This window comes from Podarcis vaucheri (genome assembly GCF_965113315.1).
Source record: "Podarcis vaucheri genome assembly, chromosome: 15".
In the NCBI taxonomy this organism is placed as follows: domain Eukaryota; kingdom Metazoa; phylum Chordata; class Lepidosauria; order Squamata; family Lacertidae; genus Podarcis; species Podarcis vaucheri.
The window spans coordinates 13,421,325-13,440,063 of record NC_138753.1 but is presented as its reverse complement, the minus strand read 5'-3'; the positions used below and the strand labels follow the sequence as shown (position 1 = coordinate 13,440,063).

The 18,739-nt window shown below is 51.9% G+C and overlaps 1 protein-coding gene across 1 annotated transcript; it reads right to left on the bottom strand.

Moving 5' to 3' along the window:
• Window positions 1-30: 30 nt before the first annotated feature.
• DHX33 (DEAH-box helicase 33) lies at window positions 31-18,473 on the bottom strand. Its single transcript, XM_082201408.1, has 12 exons — window positions 17,966-18,473; window positions 16,820-16,980; window positions 16,048-16,275; window positions 15,442-15,612; window positions 14,670-14,855; window positions 6,582-6,693; window positions 5,157-5,316; window positions 4,411-4,499; window positions 3,545-3,672; window positions 2,603-2,806; window positions 1,702-1,788; window positions 31-1,143 (listed from the first exon to the last, which is right to left on the bottom strand). Exons 1-12 carry the CDS (start codon window positions 18,456-18,458, stop codon window positions 835-837), a joined length of 2,328 nt encoding a protein of 775 aa, XP_082057534.1. The 5' UTR covers window positions 18,459-18,473; the 3' UTR covers window positions 31-834.
• Between the last annotated feature and the right edge of the window lie 266 nt (window positions 18,474-18,739).

Sequence of the window (18,739 nt, the reverse complement as noted above, 5' to 3'; positions counted from 1 at the left end):
ACTGTGACACCAAAATGCGAAACCACAGGGTTGACAAAGTCTGTTTCAAGGCCATTTTCAAATAAAGAGAACTGCTTTCTTTGGGTACAAACCTCTTTTCCAATTTACTGAGCTCCAAGCTCTTCTGTCCTCCCTCGGATAAGAGGACACGGATGCCCTAAGACATACATTATGGCACAATAATAGAAGGATCGTTTGGAATGAAACTTCAGTCACCCAGTTGCTGCTGAGGCACAGATGCAGATGCAGTTGGCACAATGTACCTGCGCAAGGCTCCTTTTGAAAGAGACTTTACAGGAAGCACTTGCTCACAAGTGGATGCAGATGCGCGAGGTCCAGCCACTTGGGAAGCCATTCTCTGATCAGTGGGGAAAGTCTCAGATCCCTGTGCGTTCAGTCCCCCCCCCCCCCAAATCCCACTTCCCCAAATTCTTTGGCCAGGGTGGCTAACCCACAGCTCTCAGTCCATTTTCTTCCCATCCCGCTTAAGACCCCACTAGTTTTGGCAATTCAGCAAAAAGAGAAATAAAAATAATGTAGACGCAATGCTGGGGGTGGGCAGAGAGGCTTATATCTCTCCACTCAATTGTCGGGTTGATAAGTCTGATGAGCAGGGAGGAAACAGGAACCCCTCCTCCCAAAGTGATCTGCACTGTTCAACCGAGGAGGGAGGGCTGCGTGCCTGTGCGTGCATGTATCCGATACAGGTGTGCATGCAAAAATGCGGCCTGGTGGCATCTGCCACTGGCATGCAGCCCCGGAGTTGGCCGAGAACAAATACTGCTCAGGCCAATGAAGGTTCGGTGGGTAGGATTTCCTTCCCTTGTCCCCGGGTCAGTTCTTGGGTGCTCTGAGCTTCCGGCGGAAGTATTCGGGCGCTGCGTCGTAAAGCCAGTCAGCGTCGACCACGCACAGGTCCCTCATGTAGCACTTGTTGGTGTGGAGCAGCTCATTGTAGGTGACGCAGGCCGGCTTGCAGTGGAAGAGGACGGAGGAGGGGTGGATGGCCACCAGCTGGTGCATGTCGGTCGTGGCGTAGGTGCCGTCCGCCTGCAGCTCGGCTGTGTTCATGAAGAGGCTGTGCGCCAGGCAGCGGCGGATGTTCCCTGTGTCGGATCGGGAGGATTCCAGCGGTATGGAAAGCTGGGCGGTAAAGCGCAAAACAGAAACACAACAGGATGAGGACAGCACAGAGTTTAAAAACCATCCCTTCCAGGCACTCTGTAATGAACAGGGGGACGCACCACCATCTTCACAGATTCAATTGCTGCCTGGCAAATTGAACAGCATCCTATAATTACTTTTACCAGCCCAAGTTTGAACCGCAAAGCTGCATAGCAAACCTAAGCCCACAGCACCTTCCCTTGTGTTTCCTCCTGTGTGAGATCCCTTTCTGGGTTCCACCACTGCCTGAAGCAAGGCTGCCAGATCGCTATTATTTTGGTTGTGCCATGCTGCTGTGGCTGATGGGAGTTCTAGTCGAAAACACCGGTTGGCAAATCCTGTCAAGGACTATTATTCTTGTATGATTCAGATTTGTTTCAATACTAACTGGAGGAGTTGCGTCTTCTTTTGTTCTCTTTGCACTTTTATTGCTTCCCTCCCCTTTTTGTCCCACCCCTGGCTGGCATCTAAAATAACAACTTGGCTCTCATTAAAAAGGGTACATGCTGAACCATTTTGAAGCCTCCTTATAGTTACCTTGATACAAATGTCCCTGAGCTGAGCTCTGACGTCTGAGACCAGCATCATATTCCTGCTATTCACAAAGTTTTCTTTGCACCATTCCTGAGGTAAAGGAGAAAGTGCGAGAGGAGAAATTAGAAGGCTAACTGCTCGGGTCAGGCGTTAGCTCCATATACCTCACTTTGCAACTTTCATACACGAATGAACACACATTGTATCTACCTACTGACAGACAGACAGCTGTGTACACTAGTAGTAGCATTAAGAACATTGAGCGGTGCTCCCCCAACAACAAAATCCAGTAAGAAGCCAGAGATAAGTCACTAAATAATAATACTTAAAAAAAGAAAGCAAGGAAATTAATGTTTTCCTGCACTTGACGCCTAGCCACAGATACCAAAGACTGAATGTTGGCTACCTGGTACTGAAGGAAGTGCATGCTCAGAGGTAATCTTGATTTTAAAAATATATATAGTTGCAGGATCCTTGAGAGACAAGTACTTTGCTCTGACTTTCTGAACTTGCTTGCTCTCCTCTTCCCTCCCCATTTCTTTTTCCTTTTGTGCTGTCCCTGCCTGCAGGCTCACAATCTCATCCTCTAATATCTGTACAGTGCTTATAAAACTTTAAGCACTTTTATGAGTTCAACAACATCAAATAATTACTTAATGGCACCTGTCATTACTTAATGTCTGCCATTACACGTATAAGGGAAGCATCAGTGACTCTTAATGGATTTCTTTTTTCAAAACGTTCTGTTTAAAATGACTGCTCTGAACACGTAGGAATTAAGTATCAAAGCATCCTTGTCAGAACAGAGGTCAGGAAGCCCCCTGCAAATTAAGTGTTACAGAAGATGGGATTTTAAGAAGGAGCACCCAAAACCTGCCCAGTCAAACCTGCCCTGAGCACTTACCCGATTGCCACTGATGTTTTTGAAAGCTCGATAGATGTTCAGCAGCGTGATGTGATCCCCTTCACTCGAAATGAATTTCTTCCGGACGGCTTGTACTTCATCCCGCCGCGAAGGGGGGTTGTAGAGGACACTGTCCACGGAGAGCAGGGAGACAATGGTGAGGATCTCCTCTGTGCAGTGGAACTTGGGGGCCATCAGGATGGTCTGCCAAACACAGGTAGAAAGAGGTTGCTTTTAAAAATGATGAGATTCAGCAAGCGAGCCAATCGCCTGGCAAGGAGCAATTGTATAGGATGCCAAGCTGGAAGGTTATAGGTCAAGTATGGGAAGAGCCACACCGTGGAAGTGATAAACTTGTGACTGGCCTGGACCATTTCAGATTGCAGGTGCAATCTAGCATGACATAATTTCTATTTAAAGAATATGTTTCTGCACATAGACGAGCAGACTTCTTCCTGATACACCATTTTCCTGTATGCTGGGAATTCTTCTAAGCCTAAGATGGAAAAGCCCAGACACAGCAGGGTCGCCACTTCTGTGACAGCTAAGACTGGGCACTGCTAGGCAGTATTGTGGCTTGTGGAGTTCAGAAGGGGTTTCCAGGAGATGAAATCCTACCACAGCTACAGATTTGCTACATGTACATATGGCGATGGCACAGACCACCAGCTCAGGAGTGGCACCTACCCTACCTCCCAGGCTGGATACCTGGGCTCAAACACCAACTCCTTCCTTTCCACATAGTACTGGACTCACTAGGGGAGCGGAACCAAAGGCAGTTATCACTTTCTCAACCGTCAAGAAGGCAGAAAAGCAAAACAGAGGAAGACGTGGCTGTGTTTTTCTTCTGTTTTGCTAGTGAAGTTGAAGAGCAAGAAAACAGAAGCAAGCAGAAGGATCTAATTTGTCTCGCGGGAAACAAAACACAGGTGACTTCCTTACTTTGGAGAACTTGGGCTCCAGAGGAAATGCCGCCATCTTCCTTCCCAGGGGGGTGAGAATCAGCTGGTCGTCTTTCCTTTCCACTGCGCCAAGGAGGGCCAGTTGCTCCACGGCCGCCTGGAGCGCTTCTGTCAAGACAAAGGAGATGGGGGTGAGGCTGACACAGCTGGTCACAAGCCAAAGGTATCAGAAGTTGCATAAGAACATAAGAGGAGCCTGCTGGATCAGGCCAATGGGCCATCCAGTCTAGCATCTTGTTCTCACAGAGGCCAACCAGATGCCTGTGGGAAACGCACAAGCAGGACCCAGGCACAAGAGCCCTGTCCCCACCTGTGCAAGGGAACCCAGCTCAGCGTGCACAGCAATCCGACAGCAGTATATAGATAATCACTACATACAATTAGCCACTAGAAGCAGGCACGTTCCTCAGGTTAGCTCTAGACTTTGTGTAACTGCTTTGCTGACTATAGATCAGGGATCGGCAACGTGCGGCCCATGAAGACCGTTTTACCAGCCCCCGAGCCACCCACTCAGTGAGTCCCCTGCCTGCTGCGCTAAACCGGCACAGCGCGGTGCGGGGACTCGCCGAGCAGCGCCAGAAATCGTGTCTATGCACGCGCAGATACCGGAAATCGTGTCTGCGCATGTCCACACGCTGAAAACGCTTCTGTGCAGGTGCTATTTTCAGCGTCTGGGCCTGTGCCAATGCAATTTTCAGCGCCGCAGACATGCACAGACGTGATTTCCAGCAATGCACTGCGCCACTATGGCCCACAGACAATCTCCATGGGAGTGATCCAGCCCATGGCTGGTAAACCTTGCCGACCCCTGGTATAGATAGAATAACATTGAACAGCTTGAGTTACCTGGAGATGGTTTTGACATGAAGTCAAAGGTGAGGACGTTCGGGATTCTCAGAGCCAGGAGGTGGAGCATCACACCAGCTAGGTTACACCTGTGGAAGGAGAGCCATCTCACAAACAGCCTGAACTTTTGCTGAAGCAAGTGAGCCCACCCTACCCAAATTGCACTTAGTGGCTCCTTCTAAGCCTCAACCACCTTGTTTTAAAATATCATTTTAAAGTCTGATTTTATGTTTTTATGCTGTAATGAACCGTGATGATACACTTTTATTATACAGCAGCAAATAAATATTTGTATATATTTTTTTTAAAATGAGTTATATATTTCCTTTTACTGGCAGCTTCCTTGAGTCCCTCGCTGTGATGCAAATTCTTTTTTTGTGGCCTCCCATATATATATAATTGAACACTCCCACATCTCCTCTGCTGTGATTCTGATACCAAACAGGACTGACTCTTGCCCTGCCCCTGGAGTACCTGACATCACCCAGTGATGGCGGCTGATTGGCAGGTGGGTGTGCCTTCGGGGAAACAATCTCATGGGCCGAGTGGGAGCCCCTTGGAGTCCAAGATTGGCCTGTGGGCTCAAAGTTCCCCACCCAGCTTCCTCTCTTATGAACCTGGGATGATCCAATGCAACTGTTTTGCATGAGATTCAGGACGGACCAGAAGAGGGAGCACTTCTCCACTCAATGTGAAATTTACTTCACAGAGCAGTGAACACTTCTCTACGGGAAGAGCAGCCTCACCTTTGGATCTCTGGTATCGTCATTTTGTCAAACTTCTCAAACTCATCTTCGGTGTAGAGGCGGTAGCAAAGCCCACTGTCTTCTCGCCCGGCCCGGCCTGCCCGCTGCCAAGCCTGGGCCTTTGACACCCGCTGGACCGCCAGCACTTCCAAGCCACTTTCTGGGAGGAGCAGAAAACACCCACCATTAACCAGATCATTTATCATGGAGCAAATTAGGCTTCCTGTGGCTCCAGAGGAAAGGAACCAAACCAAGAGGCTAAAATCACAAGGTGGTTTTGACTAAACAGAACTGGCACTATTACAAGCACTGCAAAATATCTGTTGTGCATTTGTAAGAAATCAATCTTTTAGCATGGCAGCACCTACACTTTGGAACTCTCAGCCTATTGACATCTATTTCATTGTTCTCTTTGCTGAGCCCACTAAAAACATTTTTGTTTGGACAAATCTAATGTTATTGTGTGTTTTAATTTGGTTTTAGTTTATTGCTGATTTTAGTTTTTTAAAAATGTTTTAAGGAGTTGTTTTTAACTGTTTTTACCGATACTTTTATTGTTTTACTCCATGTAAACCACTTTGAGGGGTTTTTTTAAAAGTGAAGTAGTGTGTGTATCTTCTGAAATATAATAAATAAATAAGCATCAGCCAGAGCCTTTGACTATAGCAAAGTATGCCTTAGAAGGTGGTGGACTTCAGGAGTATCTAAGCAGAGGCTGCCTCACCACCAATCTGGGATGCTGGAGATTTCGTTGCACTGATAGGAAGTTGGACTTTGGAGCTAAACTTCCTTTCCAACTCTAGAATTCTACGAAGCAGGAACTCCCTTACAGGAGAGACCAGCAGCCATTAATGAACAGATACGGCCCTCAAGGATTTAACTTGACTTATGTCTACTTAGGAGCTATCAACGGTTTTCCAGTTTTGTTGCTCAGTTGGTTTGACATCTGGCCTGGTGCACATATGCAGCAGAATGAGGTGAGAATAAAACAGTGGAACTGTGAATGTTTATACCATTTCATGCTGCAGGCAGGGGGTGCTGTGCCAGAAGAAAACTAGCCCAGCTTCCATTGGGCTAGAATAGGAGTGGGGAACCTCTGGCTATACCTTGATCTTAGCCTGACAGGAGGGTCAAATATGGCCTGCGAGGCCATTTTTTCAAAACCACACTCACCTGTCAACAGGGTGATGTCAGCTGATGTTGTGTTGTCAGCTGATATTGGTGACTGGCCCGGGATGATGGGAGTTGTAGTTCAGTAACCTCTGGAGGGCCAAAGGCTCCCCACACCTGGTTTAGATGCTTCTTAGCTAGACTGACCAATGGTCTGACTCACAACTAGCCAGCTTCCTGTGTTCCCAGGACCCTCTACCTCAGCTAGTCTCTCAACTCTATCTCCTGGCATGACTCTGTCCAATACACACATACCGGGACTATACTTCTTCGCTTTAACCATGCCTGTGTCCACAACATATTTAATGCCTGCAATGGTGATGGAGGTCTCAGCAATGTTGGTAGAAAGAACTACTTTGCGATAACCCTGGGAGAGAAGAAGAAGAAAGCCTTATCAGTGTTCATTCTAAGTTTGTACCTTGCTGTAAAAGTATGTTTTTAAAAGGTTCAAGCCATCTCCTCAAAATGAAAAGATGAAAGCGTTAAAGACAGGCAAGAAATAAACTATCAAAAACAACAAAGCAGGAGTAATTCCATCAGAGGCCCTCCTTCAAGTTGCCCTGTTTGTTACTGGATATCCTGGAGGGGGGCTTTTCAGCTGTGGGAGCCACCAGCTCAGGAATAGCCTTCTGGGAAAGGTGTCATGAGCCCCAGGGAGATGTCTTGGAGGGGCTGGTTAGAGCAGGATGAGGGATGGGAGGAGTTGCCCACAGGCAACCTGGGGAGGGACCGAAAATGGCTTCAGGGCCAAGAGAGAGAATGGGCCTACCCAGGGAGGAATCAACAGAACAGGATTTGGATCCTAGGTAAAGATAAAGGGACCCCTGACCATTAGGTCCAGTCGTGACCGACTCTGGGGTTGCGGCGTTCATCTCGCTTTATTGGCCAAGGGAGCCGGCGTACAGCTTCCAGGTCATGTGGCCAGCATGACTAAGCCGCTTCTGGCGAACCAGAGCAGCGCACGGAAACGCCGTTTACCTTCCCGCCGGAGCGGTACCTACCTATCTACTTGCACTTTGATGTGCTTTTGAACTGCTAGGTTGGCAGGAGCAGGGACCGAGCAACGGGAGCTCACCCCGTCGTGGGGATTCGAACCGCCGACCTTCTGATCGGCAAGTCCTAGGCTCTGTGGTTTAACCCACAGCGCCACCCACATCCCATGAAGACGCCAGACAAACCTCCCTGGGGAGACCTAGTGATCACCACCAACCTGGGTGGCTGTAAAAGAGGATTAGACTTAACTCATGGAAGATAAGCTTATCAGTGGCCAATGGCCATGAAGACAATGTTTGGCCTCCACTGTCAGAGCCAGTGAATACCAGCTGCAGGAAATCACAAGTGGAGAGAGCACTGTTATACTCAGGTTCTGCTTGTGGGTTTTGCAGAGACATCTGGCTGGCCCCTGTGAGAACAGGATGCTGGACTAGATGGACCTCCTTTGGCCTGATCCAGCAGGGCTCTTCTTGGGTTTTTACGAACTTTTGTCTATTTTGGATGTTACAGGGAAACAGTCCATCTTGAGCAGTTTAGTAGGTTTTTTTTTAAAAAAAGAAAGCATCCGAGTAATCAAACCACTTCTGCCATCAATTACAGTGGTACCTCTGGTTACGTACTTAATTCATTCCAGAGGTCCGTTCTTAACCTGAAACTGTTCTTAACCTGAAGCACCACTTTAGCTAATGGGGCCTCCTGCTCCTGCCGCACGATTTCTGTTCTCATCCTGAAGCAAAGTTCTTAACCTGAAGCACTATTTCTGGGTTAGCGGAGTCTGTAACCTGAAGCGTATGTGTCAGGGGTTTAGGAGCAGAGGCAAGGGCAAGGGAGGAAACAGAGAGCGAAGGGGAGGAGGCAGAAGAAAAGATGAGTGATGACGACGAGCCGAGATCTCCGAGTCTTTCCAGTGAATCAGAGGATTCACAGAAAGGAGCACCAGTGGCCAGGGCAAGGGGGGAGTCTAGGGGGGCACCCCAGGAAGATAGAGCCAGAGGGGACTCAGAGGAGAGCAGTTGGAAATCGGGACCAGCGTCACCGCCAGAGAGCAGGGAAGAGGAAGGGAGCCAGGGGGCAAGCGCTGGCAGCTCACCACAGGAGGGAGGGCATGAGTCAGGAGTGGCCACACCTCCATCGGGGAGCGAAGAAACGGTTAAGAGGAAAGTGGAAGGTTGGGCGCGCGCGCCAAGTTCAAATGCAGAGGAAGGCGGCGCAGTAAGCAGCCCGGAAAGGGAGCCAGGTCCTAAAGCCCGGCGCAAGGAGGCAGGAGGGTCCGGGTCAGCGTCAGAAGAATCCCGGAAGGAAGAAGCCCCGGGGGGTAGAGGGACCCAGAGGAGGACAGTCAGGCGGAAAAGGTGGAGCAGGGCTAGGATATTAAGTTGGTGCGCACGGGGCGGAGACTCAGACGGAGCTTCGTCGATCTAGCTACTAGACGTAGAGTTGCGCGCAGCAGCGTGAGAATGGAAACTGTAATTCAATAAAGACTTTTACTTAATGATCGCTGGCTAGCGTGATCCTCTGTGAGCTAGGATCTTCAAGCAGCTCTGACAGTAAGCTCCGTCTCACAAATTGTGGGCAGCCCCGAGGAGGGGAGAGAAACAGGTGCCTACTAGTGAGCTCACGAACAGGCTGAGCAGCAGATAGAGGAACTCAGAAAAGCAGTGGCACAACTGAATGCCGAGGCTCTCGCATCCAGGAAGAGAGAGGAGGAGGCAGCTGCCGCCTGCAGGGATCTCCAGGTCAGGTTAGACGTGCTGACGAAGCAGACACCCCGGCAGGAGGGAATTGGGTTGGCGAGACGAACAGGCGGGCTGGTCTCTCACTTCGATGGGAACCTGCAACAGTATCCCAACTTTAGAGCAGACGTACTGTGCGCACTGCAACTGCTGCATAAAGACTTTAGAGATGAGCAAGAGAGAGTGGGATTCATCATGTCCCATTTGCATGGGGATGCTAAAGCATGGCTACGCAATTTATGGAGAGATAAGGATCCGGCGCTCCAGAATGCAGATGCCTTTATTAAAGCGATGGATGGGTGTTTTTTATCAAGTATTGACGTGGATCTTGCCCGGAAGGAGGTGCATGGGCTAAGACAAGGGAGGGCCAGCGTCAGACAGTACCATGCCCGCTTTTTCGCCTTGGTCAGTGCCCTGGAATGGGACAGAGATTCGGCCCCGGTAAGAGACCTCTTTTGGGAGGGGCTGCACAGCTCGATTAAAGATGAGATCGCGAGGGGGGAGAGACCCCGAACCACCCAGGAGGTCGTTCAGAGGGCACTGGCAGTGGGGGTGAGGCTGGAAGAACGTCCGTGGAGCAGGGACGAAGGGCGTGGAGGGCGCGAACCAGCCAGGGGCCCCTCCTTCCTTCCCAGAGAAGCAGCGCGGGCGCAATCCACGCCTCCGCCAGGAGGAGGAGCCGAACCTATGGAGGTTGGAGGTGCAAGGGCTCAGTCAGCAACCAGAGCCCTAGCACCGGCAGCAGTGAAAGCGAAGCCTCCTAGAGGGAACAGGAAGTGTTACGTCTGTGAGGAGCCAGGGCATATGGCGAAAGAGTGTCCCCAGAGGCTCCACAAGCTCACTGCAGCCTCAGCAATGGTGACTGCAGCAACGCAGCAAGGAGGACCACAGCAGGGAAACGAAGCAGTCTGGCTGGAGGAAGAGGCCCTGGGGCCCAGCCAGACGTGTTAGTGACGCAGTCCCCAGAGATTTTACAGCCCGTGAACCCCCTCCCGCCCAAACCAGTGGTGAGGCTCACCGCATCTCTCCAGCTGCCCAATGGAATCACCATGGACGTGCCAATTACCGTCGACTCGGGCAGCAACGCGGACTTTATAGGGCAGGAGTTTGTCGACAAGCACGCTATACAGTTGCTGCCGGCCACACTGCCCCTGCAGGTTGTCACGGTGGATGGCAGGGAGTTGCTAGGGGGGCAAGTGGTGAAGCAGACGCCGCCAATGGCGATGCGACTTGGGAATCACAAAGAAATCATCAGCTTCAATGTCACTCAACTATCGGATACGCCCATTGTATTGGGAATGAGTTGGCTGGACAAGCACAGCCCGACGCTGGCTTGGTACCAGAGGCAGCTGATCTTCGGCTCTTCCTTTTGTGCTGAACACTGCATAGTGCCCCGGCAGGAAGGAGAGGAAGAGGAGTCACAGCTGCTGCTAGGCACGCTGCAAGCGATTCCCCACAAGTACGCAGAATTTTTGGAAGTTTTCTGCGAGAAGGAGGCGGACAGGCTACCCCCTCACAGACCATATGACTGCAAAATTGACCTGCTGCCGGGGGCGGCGCTGCCTAAAGGGAAACTGTATTCCATGTCTGAGGACGAGCTGCAGGAACTCAAAGTGTTCATAGATCATAATTTGGAGCGCGGTTTCATCCGAGAGTCCAAGGCAGCGGGGGGCAGTCCTGTATTCTTTGTTAAAAAGCGAGACACGCCCCAAAAAAGACTGGTCGTGGACTATCGCATTTTAAACAATGGGACCAAGCCGTCGGACTTCCCCATGCCCCGAATCGACGACCTCCTGGCGAAGGTGCGGAAGGGAAAAGTGTTCACCAAGTTAGACCTGCGAGGGGCGTACAACCTCATTCGCATGCGGGAGGGAGATGAGTGGAAGACGGCCATGTTCACGCCACTGGGTACCTACGAATACAGAGTTATGCCTTTTGGATTGCAAAATGGCTCCCACGTTTTTCAAGCTTTCATGCATCACGTGTTGGCGGGACTTCTCTACAAGACGTGCGTCTGTTTCTTAGATGACATCCTGATCTTTTCGGAATCGCAGCAGGAGCATGACAGACACGTCAAGGAAGTGCTGACCAGACTAAAGCAACATAGGCTCTACGCCAAGCTGGAGAAGTGCCAATTTGACGTGACGGAGGTGGATTTTCTGGGCTACAAGTTGTCTGACAAGGGGCTCGCCATGGACAGCGCCAAGGTTCGAGCGGTGTTGGATTGGAAAAGCCCACGCAACCGGAAGCAGGTCCAACGGTTTGTCGGCTTTGCGAACTTCTATCGCAAGTTTATCAAGGGCTTCGCTATGCAGACAGCGGCCATCACAGACACGCTTAGCTCCAAGAAAAAGAAGTTCGTTTGGACAGAGGAGGCGGAGCAGTCCTTTCAGGCACTCAAGCGTCTCTTCGCGTCGGAAGAGCAGCTGCTTCACGTCAACCCCAGCAGGCCGATGAGGGTGGAGACAGACGCCTCGGACAGAGCCGTGGGGGCGGTCCTGCTGCAAAAGGACCAGCAGGGGGTGTGGCGGCCGGGAGCGTTTTACTCCAGGAAGCTCAGCAAGTCCGAGCAGAACTACACCATCTGGGACAGGGAGTTGCTGGCCATTCATGCAGCGTTCAAAGCGTGGAGGCACTTCCTGATCGGCGCCAAGCACACGGTGCAGGTTTGCACGGACCACAAGAATCTGGAGCACTGGCGCACGGCACAGTTCCTAAACCAGAGGCAGATACGTTGGGCTGAGTTTTTTGCGAACTTCGACTTCCGCATAGAGTATGTCCCGGGGGACACTAACATCATGGCGGACGCGCTCTCCCGTAAGCCACAGTATCTGGAGGACGCAACGCCAGCGGCCGCCATGCACATCTTCGCACCAACAGTATGGGCGTGCGCCGCGGCCACCGTGGACCTGGAGGCGGTGCGGCGAGCGTTGCAGGATGACTCCTTCGCGCAAGCAAAGATGGCAGAGGTGCAAAGGGGCAAGGCTGAGGCCGACGGTTTCCAGCTACGAGATGGATTGCTCATCCGTAAAGGGGCCATCTACGTACCGGGAGACGACCTTCGCGCCAAGGTGCTGCAGCAGCTGCACGACGCGCCCACGGCCGGGCACTTTGGCAAGGAGAAGACGGTGGAATTGGTAGCCAGGGATTTCTGGTGGCCTGGAATGAGAGGGGAGGTCGCAGACTACGTGGCGAGGTGTGACACCTGCCAGAGGGCCAAACCAGTGCACAGACCGCCGGCAGGACTGTTGGAACCGCTGCAAACTCCGGTCGAACCTTGGGAAAGGGTGGCTCTGGACTTTGTCACAGATCTGCCCAGCTCGAGGGGCAAGACGGCAGTGCTGGTGGTGGTGGACCTGTTTTCCAAGATGGCACATTTCATTCCGTGTGCGAAGGTGGCCACGGCGGAGCAAACCGCCAAACTGTTCATAGACCACGTGTTCAAGGTTCACGGTCTGCCGCGGTCTATTCTGTCCGACCGCGGGCGGCAGTTCATCTCGAATTTCTGGCAGAAGCTGATGGGCTTCCTAAACGTCAAGATCAACCTGGCGTCGGCGAGACACCCGCAGACCAACGGGCAAGCGGAGCGGGTCAATGCCATCATGCAGCAGTACCTGAGATGCTATGCGAATCAACAGCCTGCGACGTGGGTGGATTACCTGCCGCTTGCCGAGTTCGCCTACAACAACACGAAGCACGTGTCCACGGGGGTCACGCCGTTCTTCGCCAACAACGGGAGGCACCCCAGAACCTTCCCGGGACTGGAAAGAATGGGGGAGGGGGAGCCGCAGACAGCAGATGCGTTCGCGTCGGAGCTGCAGGAAGTCCACGATCAGCTGAGGCGCCACCTGGAGCTGGCCAAACACGCATACAAGGTACAAGCGGACAGGCACAGAAGGGTTGGCGAAGAGCTCCACGTGGGAGACTGGGTCTGGTTAGCAGCCCACGCAGTGCCGGCCAGGTCGTTGGCCAAGAAGAAACTAGGGCATAAACAACTGGGGCCCTACCAAGTCGAAGAGCAGGTCAACCCGGTAGCTTTCAGACTGGCACTTCCGGAGGGTTCCAGAATGCATCCGGTGTTCCACAGATCGGTGCTCACTCCCTACAAGGCACCGCACAGGTTCCAGGAACCCGGAACGGCGCCGAGTCCGGTCAGAGACAGAACGGGGCACGCGGGAGTGGCACAGAAGGAGCGCATCAATGACGTCACGGAGATTTTGGACTCCAGATGGGGGGAAGAGGGGGTAGAATACTTTCTCGCCAAGGAGGGCACCCCGGCCAGTGCGAACAGCTGGGTGCCGGGCTACGCCTTGGACGAACCTCTACTCAAAGACGAGTTTCATGCCCTCTTCCCACATAGACCTATGCCAGCAGACTTTTTCGACGACTGGCTTTTCACGCCCACGCTTTCGGCCAGCACTTTCCGGGGGTTCGACTCGGACGAGGACCCGACACAAGACGTCCGTTCCCCGGAGGGGTCACCCTCGGGATCTGCATCAGAACCCTCGTATTGGTGGGACGATAGACCAGAGGAGCAGTTCCGCAGAAGGTGGCTGGAAGGCCCAGGACGAGCAACGCCGCCAGGAGGAAGTGAGGGAGAGACGGACATGGACGTTTTCGGGGACGACCCTGGTTTCGAGCACGGCGGCACAGAGATGGAAGCGGAGGTGACCGTCGTCGACGAGAGCAGGGACGGAGACCCGCGAGACTTCAGATGGAGGCCCGCCACGGGAAGCGAACGATATCCGACGTTCGTCCCTTTGCAACAGCAGACCCCAGCTCCAGCACCGGAAGGAGGGGAGGGGGGAATGGGGGGCTTCGAGGGGGGGATGGATGTCAGGGGTTTAGGAGCAGAGGCAAGGGCAAGGGAGGAAACAGAGAGCGAAGGGGAGGAGGCAGAAGAAAAGATGAGTGATGACGACGAGCCGAGATCTCCGAGTCTTTCCAGTGAATCAGAGGATTCACAGAAAGGAGCACCAGTGGCCAGGGCAAGGGGGGAGTCTAGGGGGGCACCCCAGGAAGATAGAGCCAGAGGGGACTCAGAGGAGAGCAGTTGGAAATCGGGACCAGCGTCACCGCCAGAGAGCAGGGAAGAGGAAGGGAGCCAGGGGGCAAGCGCTGGCAGCTCACCACAGGAGGGAGGGCATGAGTCAGGAGTGGCCACACCTCCATCGGGGAGCGAAGAAACGGTTAAGAGGAAAGTGGAAGGTTGGGCGCGCGCGCCAAGTTCAAATGCAGAGGAAGGCGGCGCAGTAAGCAGCCCGGAAAGGGAGCCAGGTCCTAAAGCCCGGCGCAAGGAGGCAGGAGGGTCCGGGTCAGCGTCAGAAGAATCCCGGAAGGAAGAAGCCCCGGGGGGTAGAGGGACCCAGAGGAGGACAGTCAGGCGGAAAAGGTGGAGCAGGGCTAGGATATTAAGTTGGTGCGCACGGGGCGGAGACTCAGACGGAGCTTCGTCGATCTAGCTACTAGACGTAGAGTTGCGCGCAGCAGCGTGAGAATGGAAACTGTAATTCAATAAAGACTTTTACTTAATGATCGCTGGCTAGCGTGATCCTCTGTGAGCTAGGATCTTCAAGCAGCTCTGACAGTATGTAACCCGATGTACCACTGTACTTACTTTGGGTGCAGTCTGGAAGACCCGGAGCTGTTGCGAATAAGGCAGAGAAGCATAGAGAGGCATCACCACCATCTGAGGGCAACCGTCAGGAAGATGCTTTGCAATGTCCCGACAGGTTTTGGTCATTGCTTCGATCTCTTCCTGACCCGTCAGAAACACCAGGATATCCTGAGGAGGAGGAGCTTCCTTTAAAGAAATGAGACACATATGATTGGAAAGTGGTCATAGCTTAATGGTAGGGCACATGCTTTCATAGAATTGTTGAGTTGGAAGGGGCCCAGTGGTCATCTAGTCCAACCCCCTGCAGTGCAGGCTAAAAAAGGTCCCAAGTTGAATCCCTGGTATTGCCCTTTAAAATGATCAGGTTGCAGGTGGCAGAACGGGTTAAGTTTGCTCTGCCTAAGCCCTTGGAAATCCACTTAGCAGTCAGAAGAGGCTAATCAGACTAGCAGACAGCATTCTATTTAAATTGGATGCACATACAGAAAAATGAAGATCTACATTAATACTTTATCTGCTCTCTGATTTGTAAACTTGTCTGATCGCTAGGAGTCTCGACACCTCTTAATATATCAAAGCCAAATTTTGCATACATTTGAATGTCATTTTGAATAAAGGTGTCATACAAAACCTTTCAAAACTGCACTCATTTGAATACCTCTTAAGATATTAGAAGCAAAGTTTGCGCAATTGTTCCCGAGAAAGGTCAGGGTAAAAAATGTGGTTAATTCTGTACCATAGATATTCAAAAATACTGAAACTAATGTGGTACCTGGTGGATTTGGAAAACTGTCACTAGAGCTGCTTGGAGGTAATCGCTTTGAGATTGCTTAGCGTAGAAGATCTGGATGGGGTGCTGCCTGCCTTCTAGGTAAAGGACAGGAGCGCCATTGAAGTACTGGGAAAACAGGTCGACATCCATAGTAGCTGACATTATGATTATCTGTAAGAAAAACACAACCCACCCTTGTTACTGAGAATTGTGCTTGATAAGTGGTATAAGAGATCAATATGAGGCCCTCCAGCAATTTACGTCCAGGGTACCTCAGGGAGCGCCTGAACCCTTATATTTCAGCTCTGTCACTGACATCATTTGCAGAAGCATCACTGGTCGTTCCCTGAGTTGGTGAGGCAAATTTGACAACAGCAAGGAACACAGCCTTTAGTGTCTTAATGCCTGCTTAAAACTTTTCTATTCTGTCAGGCTTATGCAGGCAACTGAAAACACACATTTCCACAATAGTTAATTAATGTCTGATTTTAACTTTTCATACAATTTTTATTGCATGGTTTTATGTGCAATTGCTGTAAACTGCTCTGATGTTTCTTATGAACAGCAGTGTGTGTGTCAACTGGCAACCTCCTGCCCACCACTTACTTTCAGTGGCGACTTCCCCAGTTCCTTCCGCCTCTTCTGTGCTGCTTTCACCACTCCAAATAACACATCTGTGTGGATTGTCCTCTCATGCGCTTCATCCAAAATGACGACGCTGTACTTGGCCACGAGGGGGTCCCCAATGGCTTCTCGCAGCAGCATCCCATCGGTCAGGAACTTGATTTTCGTCTCCTCAGAAGTGAGGTCCTCAAAGCGTACTGTGTAACCAACCTGAACGTAGGAGTCATGGGGTGGGTGGGGGGGGCAGAAATAAGAAGGTGGCACATATTTTTCACCAGCTATGCTTCATGCAAAAGTGGAATATCAATGTAACAATACATAAACATACACGGTAATATAATTTTTTTTGCTCCAACAGGCCTTTGGCCACTAAACTGGCTATTGTGGTAGGATGTTTTCAATAGTGGGCGTTGTATGTCTTTTTGTGCTTTTCAAGGGTTTAAGTTACTAAACTGTTTTTAATATTTATATTTATTGCATGTTTTTAGTTGCATTGTTTAATTTATGTTGTCAGCCACCTTGGGTCCTGCACTTGGAGAAAGGCAATATATAAATTCAATTAATTAATTAATAAACAAATTGAAAAGTACATAGAGCAGAGAGAGCATGAGACTCTTACTCGGAGGGCTGTGGGTTCAAGCCCCACATTGGGCAAAAGATTTTTGTATGCAGGGCATTAGACTAGATGACTCTCATGGTCCCTTCCAACTCTATGATTCCTTCAGCTCCACGCAGGAAAATACCAGGATCGTACCAGTTTCCCCAGCTCTGTTTTCTTCTCATCTGAGACTCTGGTGGCCAAGGATATAGCAGCCACACGGCGAGGCTGGGTCACAGCAACGATGCCTTGGCGCCCAATCCCTCCTTCATAGAGGTACTGCGGGATCTGAGTCGTCTTGCCTGAGCCTGTTTCCCCTGCAGAGCATTAAACAAATGGCATTGGGAGGTTATTGCCTGTGGTCTCCAGCAGAGACACATGTTAGATACATCAAGGTCAGTTCCCAATTACAGTGGTACCTCGGGTTAAGTACTTAATTCGTTCCGGAGGTCCATTCTTAACCTGAAGCTGTTCTTAACCTGAAGCACCACTTTAGCTAATGGGGCCTCCTGCTGCTGCCGGAGCACAATTTCTGTTCTCATCCTGAAGCAAAGTTCTTAACCCGAGGTACTATTTCTGGGTTAGCAGAGTCTGTCACCTGAAGTGTATGCAACCCGAGGTACCACTGTACATGTCTACAGCGTTCTGCTGAATGGAAAACAAAAGCAAGTGGCTTTCCAGATTCACACAGCCAATGCAAGTGGAGCTATCTACTCAAGAGTGAGCCCAACAAATCCGATGGGATGTCTCCTGCCTGACAGCTGTATGCTTTCTTCCATTCATCTCACCAGCGGAATGAGGACACCGCTCAGTCACTTTAAGTTGGCCCTACATTGGCCCACGGAAGGCAAGAAGGAGAGGCAGAATCGCGTAAGCCTCAGCCCCACTGAAGACAGGGAGGAATGCTCCCCCAGTTCCGCAAAAAAGATTGTCATCCGGATGTTCCTGAACTTGGGGGTTCGAACCCGGGACTTTCTGCAGCAAGACAGGTGCTCTAACCACTGAGCTACAATCCTTCCCTAACAACCTCAAGGGGGGAAGAGGGAGAGGCACACAAGTCCCCCCTCCCTGCAATAATCACAAAGGGAGATGCTTGCTTCAGCCCCGCCTCTCAAGCGTGGAAAGGAGGCGGGGTTCCACAGGCCTCTCCCCTGCAGACTGGAAAAGGAGGGGCTTATCGCAGACAATTTCACAGGCCCTTTCCCCGCACCCTCTCGGGGAAGGGCGTGGCCTCCACAAACCCCTCCCCCTTTGAGGGGGAGAACAACGGCGGTTTGTTTCTTTTTTTAACCCTTCCCTCACCTATGAGGACGGCGCAGTCCAAGCTCCGGAGCTGCCCGAGCAGAGTCCCCCGCGCCTGGAAGATGGGCAGGCTGCGTCGCTGGCTGTCGAGCCCCGAGGAGGAGCCGGCGGAGGAGGCGGGCGCCGTGTGGCGCTTGGGTCCAGGCGCCGCCAGCAACATCGCTCTGCGCGGGGCCGAGCCGAGGGGCGCCGTGGCGGAGGCCAGCTTCGGTCTCTTGGGCGGGGGCAGCGGGCCGCCTCCCTGAGGCATCCTCACCTCCCGGCAAGAACAGGGCTGCCGCTGCCGCCCTTCTCGCCGGCGACAGGGAACATGCTTCGCCGGGCCCCGCCTCTCTGCCCGCGCCTCAGGGCCGGAAGGACTACAGTTCCCAGCACGCCTCGCGCCGGATGACGTGCCTCGCTGGGCCCCGTGTTCTGGCGCCAGTCTCAGCCCCAGCAGCCCAGTGCCTGTTGGGAGTTGTAGTGTGGGTGGACGGTTCGCAAAGGCGAGCATGCGCACTTGAGACTCCACGAAGGCAGCGCCACCTATAGGCAGTTAAGCGCGTGATGGAAGCGGAAGGAAGTCGCCGCAGTTGCATAGCAACGGAACCTTTAAAGCACATACCGCTCCCCTCCCCGAATCTAAGGATGCTGGGAATTGTATCTGCTAGTGGTAAACTAGAGCTCCCGGGATTCTTTGGGGGAACCCACGTGGTTTAAATTTTCTTTCCGGCGATCACTCGTAGCAGAGTAAGATTGTCTTCCATGAACACGGTCTTAACCAGGCATCCCCAA

Excerpts from the sequence above, each read along its gene's own strand:
- DHX33 (XM_082201408.1), bottom strand. The coding sequence starts at position 18,458 with ATGCTCGCCTTTGCGAACCGTCCACCCACACTACAACTCCCAACAGGC. Across the intron at positions 15,613-16,047 it reads TGGGGAAGTCGCCACTGAAA|ATAATCATAATGTCAGCTAC; the intron begins GTAAGTGGTGGG and ends TTTTTCTTACAG. Across the intron at positions 4,500-5,156 it reads ACGATACCAGAGATCCAAAG|GTGTAACCTAGCTGGTGTGA; the intron begins GTGAGGCTGCTC and ends CTCCTTCCACAG.